Raw genomic sequence first — 14390 nt, forward strand, 5'->3', positions numbered from 1 at the left:
TAAAACAAGATGAATATTGCCTAATGCAGGGCTGACATTAGAGCTCTATGTGTAAACATTCACAGGCACCCATAGAATCTGTGTGTGTGTGTGTGTGTGTGTGTGTGTGTGTGTGTGTGTATGTGTGTACAAAATGCATACTGTGTACTGCTAGGAAATTAGGATGACTTGTTTCTTAACTCCTAGACTTTAGGAATTGAGGCCATAATGGGGCAAACTTGATAGAGTTGTTTTAAGTATCAAATAACTTTGCAAAGCTTTTAAAACAGGGCCTTCAACAAGTATTGAATTCCATGAAATTGTTTGGCATGTGAATAGGACATTGTGTAACACAGAATATAGTCCAGAATGTCTGTTTAAAAATCTCTTCTACAAGATACTGTAGTTTTGGTGGTTTTAGTACATTTGCTTTCTACTGGGATTCTTGCGATTTTTGCCAGATACCTAGACTTCTGACGTATGGAAACTATACTGTCCCTGCCCTGGATAGTCTGTGTGCGTAGTGTAAGATGGTCCAACAGTGGGAACAATGTGGCTCCAGGCATATAGGTGTGTCTGAGTGTTTGCTCAAAGCCTTGAAGGTCAACAGCAATGTCTTGGGAGCTGTGGTGGAAGGTACTGAGGAAATGGGGTAAACCATTAATTAGCAAGACTTCAGTAGTCATCAGATATCTGTGGGTGCAATGAGGAGGGGCTATCTCCATCTTAAATTCAGATCTTCTCTAAAGCTGCAGAAAGAAACTAGAACCTTCTCTGATTTATAAAGAAAGGCTTATAATCTTCAAAGCCTGGTAGGGTGGATAATAAGACTATTCCATTCAGTCTAGGGAATGACATGTGTGTGCTGTATTTTCAGTGTTGAATGGGTATGTTTATTAAAACTAAAGGAAAAGAGTAAATAGCATGTGGTAGAAGGTAGGCGATAGTGACATGGTTGATTAGTTAATAAACTGATTAATGATAGATAGATAGATAGATAGATAGATAAATAGATAAATAGATAGGTAGATAATATGTAGTTAGATGATAGGTAGATAGATAATAGATAAATGATAGATGGTAGGTAGATGGACAGTAGATGATGAGTAGATTGATAGATGATAGGCAATTATATATAATTATAAGTGAATGATTGATAGATGATAGCTAGCTGATGGATGGATAGTTAAGAAGAAAGAAAAAAGATAGATAGATGATAGATAATAGGTATTTCAATATAATAGATGGGTAGATAGACAGATGCACAGATGAAACATAGCCAAATCGGGTACATTAAAATGCCCAGCAAAGCTGACTGAGGAAGCCCCCATTGAAGCAGTCAGCTGCAGTTCTTAACAGAGACGGTCTGACAGAACAGAATGGTTCCTTGTTTTAAAAAAAAAAAATTCTCGGGGCTGGAAAGATGGCTTATCAGTTAAGAGCACTGACTGCTCTTCCAGAGGTCCTGAGTTCAATTCCCAGCAACCACATGGTGGCTCACAACCATCTGTAATGAGATCTGATGCCCTCTTCTGGTGTGTCTGAAGACAGCCCATCTACAAATGAGAAACCTTAGAGGACATTTGATCAGCACATGAGCCCAAAGGGGACAATGCCCCACGTTCAGAGCCAGCTTCTCAGCAATTCTCTAGTTTGCTCTTCTGTGCTAACCAAAAGCAGCTTAGGAAAGGAAAGAGCTCATTTGGCCTACATTGTAGATCATAATTCATCATTTCAGGAAGTCAGGGCAGAAATCTTGGAGGGACTCTGCTACTGGGCTGGGCTACTCCCTTCCTCTCATGTCCTGGCATTCATCTATAGTCAGACCTACCTGGCCTCCCACAGCTGCCATCAGTCAGAACAGTATCTCACAGACATGGCTGCAGGCCAGTATGATCCCAGCAATTCCTCCGTTACATCCTTCCTGTGTTCCTCAGCAGCTTTGCATGGCCTAAAATGTCCCTGACTTCTAGTTTCATCTAATTCGTTTTAGGTGCTTTGGTCGGAGCTGGGTGGCTCCTGGTGTTCAGATGCCTGGCTTCACTTCCCAGGACAGCTTCTTCAAAGCTGTGTGCCCACAGTTAGCACCAACTTGCAGCAAGCCCTACACAGAGCTATCGTCAGGCTCAATGTCTCAGTTTATTGTTGCTCTTTATTTGAGTGTGGGACCTCTCACCACTTTTTCTCTCTGTACTCTGTCTGTCTGTCTGTCATCCCCTTCCCCCTCCTCTCTCTCTCTCTCTCTCTCTCTCTCTCTCTCTCTCTCTCTCTCTCTCTCTCTCTCTCTCTCTCTGTGTGTGTGTGTGTGTGTGTGTGTGTGTGTTGTATGTGTTTATGTCTTGCTCTCTTCCTTCCTTCCTTTCTTCCTTCCAAGCCTCTGTCTTTGGCTAATGTTTAATGGGTCAGAGGCATACCCTGTCTAGGTTTCACTTAGAACTGGCTAGGCCTTGAATAATACTACTTTTCTCATTCTTTTGACCAGATATCTGACTGTCAAGGGAGGAAGGGTTTGCTCTGCCTCACAGTCTGAAGGCACAGTCCATTATGTTAGGGAAGGCGTTCCAGTGAGAGCTGGGAGAGGCCGTGGTAGCCCTAAGATTGCTTGCATGTGTCTTAGCTGACTAGGAAACAGGGATGGGAGAGATGCCAACACTCCTCAGTCTTTCTCCTTTCACCTTTCTCCCCTTTTTATTCATTCTTGACCTCCAGCCATCCACACTTAGGGTACGTAAGGTCTTCCCTGCCCTAGTCACTCCTCTCTGGATACACTCTCAGTGACACATCTAACGGTGGGTTTCAGTAACTGTCCTAGGTGTCTCTTACTTCAGTCAGTGTGACTATGGAAGCTAAGCATTGACCCTCTCCTGAAATCATCATGAAGAATGTGGCCCATTTGGGGAATGAGCATCACATTAGCTCACTGGTGGCTGATGGGTCTTTTTGTTTGTTTGTTTGTTTGCTACCAGAACTGCCTCATTTTGTTCCAAGCTTTCTCTACTGGTTATCACTTCATAGTCACTAGACAGAGATGACCTGGCAGGCAAGAAAAGCAAGATTGTGATGGGGTTTCCTGCAGGGCGAGTCGGTCTTCCCTGCTGGGGAGCTCTGACTCCTTGGAAGTGGGAAGGCCTGCTACACCTCGCTGGTTGGGGAACTTTGCCTCTCTACCACACATCTAGGACTTGCTGCCTTGTTTTCTGAGGCCCTCCTGCCAACAGATGCCAGTGCATCTGAGGAAAGGCCTGGGCTAGGGGCTGGGGTTTGAGCTGTGTGTCTGAGGAAAGGCCTGGGCTAGGGGCTGGGGTTTGAGCTGTGTGTCTGAGGTATGATATTGACTCTATGATTCTCTCACCTCTCTCCCCAAACAGAGAAGGAGACCTTCCTGGATCCTTTCGTCCTCCGAGACCTTCTTCCCGCATCCCTGGGGAGCTACTACAGGTACACTGGCTCCCTGACTACTCCTCCATGTAGTGAAATTGTGGAGTGGATTGTTTTCCGGAGGCCCGTTCCCATCTCCTATCACCAGGTAAGGGGTCTGCTCCCATTTGTGGTTTCCATCTTGACTAGGTTTGTGTTGAATACTTACTGTTGCTAGATATGACTAGTATGACTAGTATGACTAGTATGGACTTGTGTTTAACTCTCGGTTTTTTATTGATTTCTTTACTGTATCCAACAGTTTTAAACCCAAGAATAGCAGAATATAAAATAAGATTTCTCAGCTCTGTCTTCTGATCATAACACAGCCAGTTCAATCAGGATCCCTTAGCAGCCATGGCTTCAGACAGTGTGCCTGCACAGACTGGGCCAATCAGCAATCAGTCATGAATCCAGGAGAGATTTACAGGGCCCCACCCATCCCTACTGATTTGTTGGCTGCTGATGGATTCTGGAGATGTATTCAGTCCCACCAGGAGCCCACTAGGCTCAATGGACAGTTCCAAACCCATGCTCACACAGATAGTCTGGGTTAAACTCAGTGCTTTAAAATAAATAAGTAAAAAGAAATGAATGTGGGAATGAAATCTTTAGGGAGGAGAGAGAAAAATAGGGATGTAAGGGATATTAAGGAGTGTGCAGGGTTACAATATTCAGAACCCATATTATACAATGTGGACCTGTCAAAGAACACATTCTGTAGAAGTGTAAACAACAAGCTTTAGACTTGGAAACTATCCTTCAGATGAAGATTAACAAACTGAGAATTGCAAACATGAAGTGAGGTATCGCTTGGGACTTGGTCCTGAGGAGAGAATATCTTGTCCACAGTGGTAGCTTGTATCCGAAGCACATCGGTTCTTCCATGCGTTTCTCCAGTCATGGTCTGAGAAGCTCAGTGCTATTTATACCCTTATCTTATGGTAGCATTGAGAGCTGGGTGCCCATCTCTCAGTGGCACACCCAGGCATCCCAGTATGGATGGAGGCATTGGCTGCTGTACCGGCACCCACAGTCTTCATCATATGATCACAAATCGAGTGTCTAACCCACTGCTGCCCTGCTTTCTTTTGCTTTGGGTCTGAGATTGTCTCCTTGAAAGGTAGGATTCAGGCCAAGCAGTTAATCACAGGGAGAAACTGGTAAAACTGGACTGGGATTGGTACACTGGCTGAGGAAAGTAAGCCACTCATCACCCGATGGCCCTTAAACCGCCTCCCGAGGAGTGACAGAATAAAGGGGCACTTCTAACTGTCAAAAGTTCAGTGGGAAAGCCGCTTGCAGCTACACCTAATGACATGAGTTCAGTCCCCAGGGTCCCCGTGATGAGAGGAGAGAAGCGACTCACACAGTGTCCTCTGCCTTCCAGAATAAACAGTGTAACCCTTAGAAAAAGACCTCAGCTTGTAGTAGGAAAAGAATAGTAAGAGGCCTTATGTACTGTAGAGCCAAGAACAATGGATAAGACAGAAGGATACAAGGATGGAGCCACTAACCAGCACTATCTGAGTGAAGGGCTCCTGAAAGGCTCTTCCGTTCATATGGCCCCTTCCCAGCCCAGCCAAACCTACAGCTGTGGGCAGCACAGGGGAGGGAGAGTTCTAGAATGGTGTAATAATACCATTGGTACTTAACTAAGGACATGGGTAAAAGCCTTGGGGGATGGCTCAGAGAGTTTTCTAAAGCAAGGCAGAGGGTGGAGAATAGGGAGGAGAAGAAGGTTCAGATGACGCTCTGCTTGGCTATAGCAAACAGATGACTGCTTTCGTTCATCCAAGCAGACCATGTAATCTGGATAGGCAATAGTCAGGGATTCCAAGCTGGGGCTGCGTGGGCCTTCTTGCACTATACTTACTTCTAACTAGACAGTGAAGCTTCGAGTTCTGTTTGTCTTGCATCCAGAGGACTCACCAGTCAGAAAGCTTCTTACATGGCTTTGGGACTGATCCTGTACTTTGGCAGAGCTCGGCTCCCTGCTTCTTTGGTCTGGTTCCATGGTCCACTATGATTGCACTAGCCCTAGTTGACCCTTGAGGTCAAGAGCTAGCAAGAGCTGGCCGAAGTCAGCTCTTCTATCAAGAAAGGGTTCCTGAAGATGCTTCTGAGAACTCAGCCAACCAAAGTCTGGCTTTGAGTCACATGGCCATCCTTAAATAAGTCAGAGGAGGAACTGAGTAGTGTCTCTACACATCCAGTGTCTTTCTCGTGTTACATGGAGCAGGAGCTGTAGGATACAGGGCAGGACAGCCCTTTATACTCAGGGCAAAGCAGGGGGCCTGGTGCCAGGCCAACGGGAAGGGGGGGGTTTCTGCAGTGAGCAGCCACAGCATGGGGGGGGTGTTTTTCTTTTTAAGTCACACTATGACAGAAAAGGAAGGACTAGCAATTTGGGTCCTGAACAGTGTCTGCCAGCTGTGAGGAGAAAATGGAATAGAGTCGAGTTTTTTTCCTAATGGTGAAGCCAACATTGTTTTGTTTTTAAAGAAATTAGTCCAAATATTTATTTCTGTAGGGTTGAGGAAAAAGTGTCGTTGATTTTCAAAAGGATTTTTTTGTTACTTAAGATAAATGCTTCTGACTTCAAATATATAAATGCTTGAGCTATTGAAGTTGAAATTTGCCCACTTTTTCTTTTTTCTTTCTTTCTTCCTTTTTTGGGGGAGGGTAGGGGCGGGGGTGGAAGTTGGCTAGCTCAGGGATTTGAAGGCCATCAAAATACTGGATTGTTTTGGCAGCCACAGCTATCTAATAGGCTCAAATGAAATGCACTTTTGGGGAGTGGATGTCTGCAGAAGTGTTTGTGGATTCGAAACATTTTGACATTTGGAAACTGGAGCTTTTAGAAAGTGCTTTGTCCTTTGTGCTTGTCAGAGCTCAGAGCAAGGACTGAGGAGAAGGCAGGTGTTTGCTTTGCCTTTGGAAGGGTCTGTGTTACAAAGAAACAAAGAGAAACCACACTAGCTTTCTAATGTATTACAGATTGCCTGTGGAGTGCTGCGCTTTTATCAGACCCTGCACCCTACACTGTTGTCTCATTCCCATGTCCCTGTGGCTGCACTGACTCCTTGCTGGCCATCTTGCAGAGGCCACAGCTGCAGCATAATCCACCCCATCCCCACACATACACCACAGCTCCCAAGAGGAAAGTGGCCACCCATGTATTAGTGCTTGGAAACTTGGTATTCAATCACTGCCAATGTTCTTTCTGAAGGTAGCAGAGATTTCAGGGAGGCAGGGGCCAGTTTGGAAAAGCCAAGTAGTTAGGAATCCCACAACTGCCTCGATCAGAAAGAAAACAGCCAAGTATTTCAGGTCCTGTTCCACTCTTTCCCAGAAACCTCCCTCTCTGAGCAAGTGCATTCTTTGTAAGATGTGTTAATCAGCCCAGGCATAGGAGCTGAGGATATGGATTTCTTTAAAGGTTTGCAGGGCACACAAGCAGGTTCTTAAATTGCCTCTTTTACTCTTCCGTGGCGCTACACTGGCATTCTAGCCAGCTCTTAACCAATGACCTTGACCTCTCTCTTGTAGGATAATGTAGATTCAAATGTGGTGTTTTCTGGTGGAACCTAGACATCTCGGCTGACCAGTAGTCAGTATGGGTTATAAGACTCCAGTAAACACCATCCACTGTAAATACCAGGCCAAGTGATGGGCTGGGGAGAAATGTGATTCAACAGTAAAAACTCTTGATGCACAACTGTGAGGACCAAAGTTTGCATCCCTGGAAACCCATAAAAATGCTGAGTGGATGCAGTGGCCTGCTTGTAATTACCAACTATGGAAGGCTGGAACAGGTCGTCCCCAGGGCAAGCTGGGGAGCTTGGGGTTTGATTGAGGGAGACTGTGGCAGTGATTATGATGTCAAAGACATGGAGAATGATTGATGTCTGACGTCGCCTCAGACTTCGGAGTGAGTGAGTGTGTGTACACACACGTACACGGTCAGGGGATAAGAGGAGGGAAGATGGGAAATAAAATGCTGTCATCTTGTCATCCATATGGAATTGCGGCCTGGAACTGGGAGCATTAAGGAATGGGTGCTTGGGGTCAGCTGTCTACAGTCTTTCTTTAACCTCCCATATATGTGTATATCATATGTTGAACACTTTCTCTCTTGTGCTGTTTCCAGAAGACAGTATCTAATGTGGATTCCGTTCATCCTGCAGGAGAGTTTTACAAATGACGCCTCTTGCCCATTGTCCCCATTGTAGTGGCTCCTCCTGTGGGTTAAATTTTACTATGGTTTTTCTCCAGCAGGATTTTGTTTTAATATTTAATTTTTATATGTGGGGGCATTTTGCCTACACATATGTCCCTGTACTACAGGGGCAGGATATCTAGTACCCAAGAAAGCCAAGATGGCATTGAATCTCCTGGAACTGGAGTTACAGACTAGAATGAGACACAGGTGTGCTTAGAATCGATCTCAGGACCTCTGTAAGGGTGATGAGTGTTCTTAACCACCGAGCCATCCCTCCAGCCCTTTAACATGGGTATTATTTGAGGGGTACGCTCTCCACTATGCAGCATATCAGTGAGGTAAGTTGGAAGGAGAGGTTCATGTGCATTGCCCTTCTTTGACTGCTGGTCTGTCCATCAGAGTAAGTAAGCACGTCTTTGGAGTTAAAAGCCATGCTCTGGCGGTAGGCTGCCTTCAAACTGAGAGCTCCACTCCTGGCTCCATTTCTCAGAGAGGTTTCTCTACTTTGTGCCTCTGTCTCCACATCGTAAACAGTGAAGATAGAAGGCAATGGGGATGAAATGTGCAGACCTGTGCGTGACAAGAGAGGAAGCAGCTTGGGGACCATTAGTAGTCTTCCTGGTCTCCTTATCAATTGAACGCCATATCCAAGTGACAGCCCTGTCCCATAGAAACAAAGCAAGCTATGTATTTTGTTTCAGTTCTATGGTGGACACATTGGACATATAAACGAGCAAAAACTCAATTTTAGCATAGACTTTAAGCCAGTAATCTGAGATACTGTTCCAGTGTGTGTGCTAAAGGAAGAACATGCACAGCTCCTAGCTGCTGTGGTGCAAGGGATCATGGGAACTCGTATGTCAGTTATCCCAGAGCATCCTTTCTAACACCCTGTGGTGCCCATGTGCAGAAAGAGAAGTTCTAAATTGAGGGGTGAAGATGCCATCATTAAGCCAACAGGACTGCTTTCCTGGTTAATTATCTGGAGGCGGTTTCTTTATGCGGAAGGCCTTTCTGTAATTGCCTTGCTGTAGAAGCATCCGAGCCGCAGGAAGGACGTGGCCTTGCATTTCGCCAGTGAGTCTCGGTTTCAGTTTTTGCAGTTGTGGTTCAAACGTACAACCTGAGCTCCTCAGGGCTATCGAGCATTTACTGTCCCATTGCCACTGTCTGCTCTATGACAGAGCACGGCCCACCCTGTGCCAACAGGACTGTGGTGGTTCTGAATCTCTGCTATGTACCCACCCCTTCGAATACTGCACAGAGCAGTGCCTGATTATTTCTGTAACTTTCTATTTTTGCTAATCTCTCCCCTTCAGCCTCGGTGCTCTCCTCCCCACATCATGTGGACCAAGAGCCCCGACTGCACACACATGGAATGAATAGATTTCAACTCTCCTTTGATTTGAACTGACAGATTAAAAACTAATTATTCTCTGAAATACTTTTTATAATAAAAACGAAACTGAAATGATTTATATACACTTCCAGCCAACACATTTGCGATTCAAGGTTAAAATTGTTCTTGTAACAGTACCAGTTAAAATGCAATTACAGCTCCCTAAGCAGGGATAAAAGAAAGAAGTATTTTACACACTCACTTCAAAAGTTTAAAAAGTCAATTTGGTACTATAGAAATAAAAACTCTCATTTATTTTTACTAAATAATAAAGACTTCATTAGTTACATTAAAGTTAAGATAAACCCAGATGTGTTTATTACCTCCTCCTAGACGTGGCTCCGGTGAATAGAAGTAAGGGCTTTGGGATGTGCGGAGCATTTTCCTTCCTGGCCACCATCTTGGTCGTACCACCTAGCTGGCCCTCTGTGGTTTCCTTTCAGAACACAAAAGAGGACAGATAGAAGACATTGGGTTCCCTGCCTGAATTGTCCCTGGACTTAGGAAACAGGAGTTGCCGGGAGCTTACCGGTACCTCTTTGGGTTCTTATCCACCACTGGCTTCTCGTCTGCTGAGTCATGCTGGCTTCTCATCTGCTGAGTCATGCTATGGGCCTTTGATTATGACATGATGTGGTTGACAGAAGCTGAGTCACTCAGTCATGGCTTCCTAATCCTTACTCCACCTTTTGTGACCTTGGGCCAGTTGTAATGTCTCAAGAACCATTTTCCTCATTGGTCTCAGTAACTTACAGACTGTCTCGCCGATCACTAAGTAACCAAGCACATTTTGTGTTGTCCTTTGCATATCATAAGGGCATAGAAAGTCTTAGCTGCTGGTGTCAGTGTTTGTCTTAGTTACTGTTCTATTGCAGTGAAGAGATTCCATGACCAAGGCAGAAAGGAAGCGTTGAATTGTGGGCCTGCAGTTTTAGAGGCTTAGTCCGTGGTCACCATGGTGGGAAACATGTCAGCAGGCAGACAGGCATGGTGCTGAAGCATTCGCTCAAGCCTTACATCTTAAGCATAAGCCTGAGGCAGAGGGATAGAGACATTGGACCTGTCCCTGGCTTTTGAAACCTCAGACGATGCAACTCTTCTAACAAGGCCGCACCTCCTGATCCTTCTCAAACAGTCTACCAACTGAGAACCAAAACTCAAATATGAGCCTATGGGGGTCATTCTTATTCAAACTACCACAATATTATAACAGTATTATTAATAATTAATGCTTTTAGGCTAAAATTGAGTTTAAAATAAATCTTTTTAGGTATTTAATGAACTATTGTATATAAAGTTAGGTTCTACTAATTGAAGAATATAGATGAGTCATGTTCCATTGCTATAATCACAGACTACAGTCATCACTAGCTACAGCCCTTAGAGAATAAAAATCATTGTAGTAATAATATTGAATATTTTCTTTTGTCAGAAACTATTTCAAACACTTTATATAGAGAAAACCCATTAAGGAAGAAAACTACATGCTGTGAATAACATTGTTATCCCTGTTGTATTGCAAGGACCCAGAGCACAGAATGCTTGGGGAAGACGGAAGGCAGGCCATTCAGTGAAATGCTTGGCTGCATGACGACCTGAATTTGGATCCCCCAGTAACCTTTTTTTTTTTTTTAAATTTTTTTTGGGCATTCTCTTATTTACATTTCAAATGTTATACCACTCCCCTCCTTCCTCCCCCTCAACTTGCTTCCATGAAGATTCTCCCTCTCCCAATCATCCTCTCCACCTCAGTAGTACCTTGGCTGATGGTAATGTTGTTCTTTCCATGAGGGTGCAAATCTTTCAACTACTTCAGTCCTCTCTCTAGCTTTTTCATTGGGGTCCCCATGATCAGTCTGATGTTCAGCTGCAAACATCCTCATCTGTATCTGTATGATTCTGGGAAAGCCTCTGAAGAGACATCCATGTCTGGTTCCTGCCAGTAAACACTTCTTGGCATCAGCAATAGTGCTTGGTGGCTGCATATGGGGTGGTTCTCCAGGTGAGGCAGTCTCTGTAGATCTTTTCTTCAATCCCTGCTCCTTTATTTGGCCTTGTATTTCCTCCCCTGTTTTGTTCTCCCTTCTAAGAAGGACGGAGGCATCCACATTATGGTCTTCCTTCTTTTTGAGCTTTAAAAGTTCTGTGGATGGTTTCTTGGGTATTCTAAGCTCTTTGGGGGGGGGGGTCTAGTATCCACTTATAAGTAAGTACATACCATGAATTTTCTCTTGTGACTGGGTTACCTCACTCAGGATGATAGCTTCAAGTTCCATCCATTTGCCTAGGAATTTCATGAACTTTTTTTTAAATAGCTGAGTAGTACTCCGTTGTGTATATGTACCAGAATTTCTGTAACCTTTTCAAGAAGCCAGATACAGTAGTACACACTTGTAATTCTAGCACTCGAGAGGCAGAGTCAGAATTGCTAAGCACTGTTTGCCTGCCAGTGCAGCAGAATTGGTAACCCCCAGGTTTTAGAGATGCTTTCTTTAAAAATGAAGTAGAGAGTGGTCAAAGAAGGCTCCTGACGTCAACCATTGGCCTCTACCTTTACCTGCATGCTGACATATGTGCACATACATTTCTGCCTACACATGATACACACAACATAGGGCAAGCTGTGAGATGTCCGTGACCACGCCTTTGTCAAACAGGCTCTGAAAGCAAAAGTTTGGACTCAAGTATTAAGAGTGGAAGCTTTTAAAGATGGAAACTGGGCCACTGATTTAATCCCTGGCACAACCTCACCCCCATCAAGAGTTTGGTTGAGATGGTATGGAGACAGGTGTAGCATGATCAAGTGTACAACCGTTTTATCTAAGATTCATTTGTTACTTACATGTGTATGCTTTTGCCTGCAAATGTATAGCTTTACCACATGTATGCCTGGTGCCCCTGGAGGCCAGAGGAAGGTGTTGGCTCCCATGAAACTCGATTGTAGATGGTTGTGAGCTTGCATGTGTGTGCTGGGATCCGAACCTGGGTCTTCTGCAAGGGTAGCCAGTGCCATGACTGCTGAGTCATCTCTCCAGAACCACAGTCTACATTTAAAAGGATCACTGTTTCACTTCTAACATGTGGAAGGTTCCAACAAGTCAAACACCAAACACGTGCACTGGTCAGAACCATGTCCTCTGGCCCTGGCTACAGACAGTCCACACCCTCTGGCCTTTTGGCTTTCCTTGGACAGTTTGAAATATATGTGAAGGATGGGTCAGTAGGGTTCTAGCCCAGGTGATTTCTTTCTCTCCTGGCAAAGTGGAACATTCAGACCTTTCCCCAATCCAAAAATCAGAGAGGTTTTTCATTCGGTCACCAATTGTGGTCATTACCAAACTGATCGGCCACCAGCAATTCCCATTCCTTTCAGAGGAGAGACAGCATCTAGCAAACGCTGCCAACTTACTACAGGCATGTGAAGTGTCTGCCATGCCTGTCCTCATGTGTGAACCCTTTTGTGTGGCTGTCAAGCGAAGCTATGATCCAGTTGACAATATAATATCATCCAGGTCACTGGTTCACTCAAAGCCATCACAGCCTTCCTTCAATGTCTGCCGAGAGAGCTGAGTTAATGACAGGGAAGCATCTTGAGCTTTTAAGTCATAGCATGTCATTAAGCTGTAGGAGCCATTTAAACGGAGGCACTTTTCTGTTTAATTCACAACCTGCCCCTTTTACAGTTGTGTGACTAATGCCCCCCCCCCCAAGCTTCAGAAGTAAACTTTTTTAGAACTAAGTGCTAGCCAAGAGGGAAACACATACTCTAGAGAATTAACAAGGCATGGTGCTGGGTGGCTGAAAGCCTCCTAGGTTCTTTTCTTTTGGCTGCTCAAAGCTTAATGCTCTTCCCAACAAACTACTGTCTCTTCTACCTGTCTGTCCAACTTGTTGTGAGAGCCCAGTTCATGGGTGTTGTTGTTGTTGTTGTTGTTTGTGTTTTGTTTTGCTTTGCTTTGTTTTGTTAAGAATCCAAAACCATCCTGAACATGACGAGACCATTTCTTTATTCAACTCTTATATGAATTTAATTTAAGCTCCATTCCTGTTATTTGACCTACTTTGGACGTGGATTGTTGCTTCTCAGCATCTTCTACATGCAAGGGCTTTTAACCCAATAGTTCAGCACCCACCCTGTCTTCAGGTTGACCAGTTCTACTTCCTATGGCCTTTCCTCACAGGATTGATTCTCCAGTCTTTTCATCGTTAGACTTAGTCTTTACCTGGACCCTCTCCAGGGGGGGGCTTTGTTAATTCCATTTATAAAATTTTAGGAGGTCATTTCCTCTGAGAAAATCAGAAACCTACATGTTCCTTCCCCCTTCCTTTGTGTGTGTGTGTGTGTTTGTGTGTGTGTGTTTGTGTCTTTGTATGTTTGTGTGTGTATGTGTCTATGTGTGTGTGTTTATGTCTCTGTATGTGAGTTTGTGTGTGTGTGTGTGTGTGTGTGTGTGTGCACACGTGCGCACACACGAGTGCACTAGCTCACCTGTGCATGTCTGATTTTGGTCATCCTGTCAAACCTGTGCGTCACTGGGCTGGGGGTTTTCAGCCTCTTTGGTTGTTTGCAGTGTAGTTGCTCACACCTCCATGGAAGAGAGTCTAGTGAGTGGTTAGTTGGCTGCAATCTCTCTAGGAGTGCAGTGAACTTCAGTGACAGAAGGAAGCTTCTGGTCATTGTGCAGGACCCAGGCTTGTAGATGGCCCTCCACTCAGAATCTACTAGAATCTACTAGAATCTAGAGAGCATTAATAGTTTTATTCATGTATGTATTTATTATTTATAAAATGTATATGGATGTTTTGCCTCCACTTGTCAGTGCGACCCATGCACACAGTGCCTGCAGGGTACGTATCCTCTGGAACTGACAGTTTTTATCTGACCCATGAGTGCTGCAATTGAGCCGGGGTCCTGTGGAAGAGCAACTCGTGCTTTGAATGACAGAGCATCTCTCCAGCCCATGATAGTTAAAAAAAAAAAATACATACTAGTATTGATGGCCTGGCTCCCTGAAACATGTGGCAACTTCTAGCCCTCTGCTTATCAAGTTCTTTTGGTGACACGGTTATCTCTGTGGTCTGATGAGAGCAATTGTGACAGCCAGTCAATGCTCTGTCCCTGCACACAGAACAATGACCTTTCTAAATGATGCAGTGCTGAGGGCTACAAAGACACCCTCTTGATGGTCAGGATATCGTTATAGGATGCTGAAGGTTTTTTTTTTTTTTTTTTTTTTTTTTTGGTGGAAGATGTTTTTTCATACTGATCACGACAATAGCTGATCTTCATTAAACATCTATTATGTTCTCGATGACCCACATAGATTTCATCTTTCAGGAACTCTAGCAAATAGAGCCGATATTTGCAGG

General features: G+C 44.4%; 1 protein-coding gene across 3 annotated transcripts in view; it reads left to right on the forward strand.

Annotated features, from left to right (window-relative positions):
* PTPRG (protein tyrosine phosphatase receptor type G) overlaps positions 1–14390 on the forward strand; it is a 659839-nt gene that overhangs the window by 535413 nt on the left and 110036 nt on the right. For all 3 annotated transcript variants that reach the window (XM_080926850.1, XM_080926851.1, XM_080926852.1), the window contains one exon: positions 3348–3505. In XM_080926850.1, the coding sequence (XP_080782976.1) occupies positions 3348–3505 (158 nt within the window). The remainder of the gene's footprint in view (positions 1–3347; positions 3506–14390) is intronic.

Source organism: Micromys minutus, assembly GCF_963924665.1.
Source record: "Micromys minutus genome assembly, chromosome: 12".
Taxonomy (NCBI): Eukaryota; Metazoa; Chordata; class Mammalia; order Rodentia; family Muridae; genus Micromys; species Micromys minutus.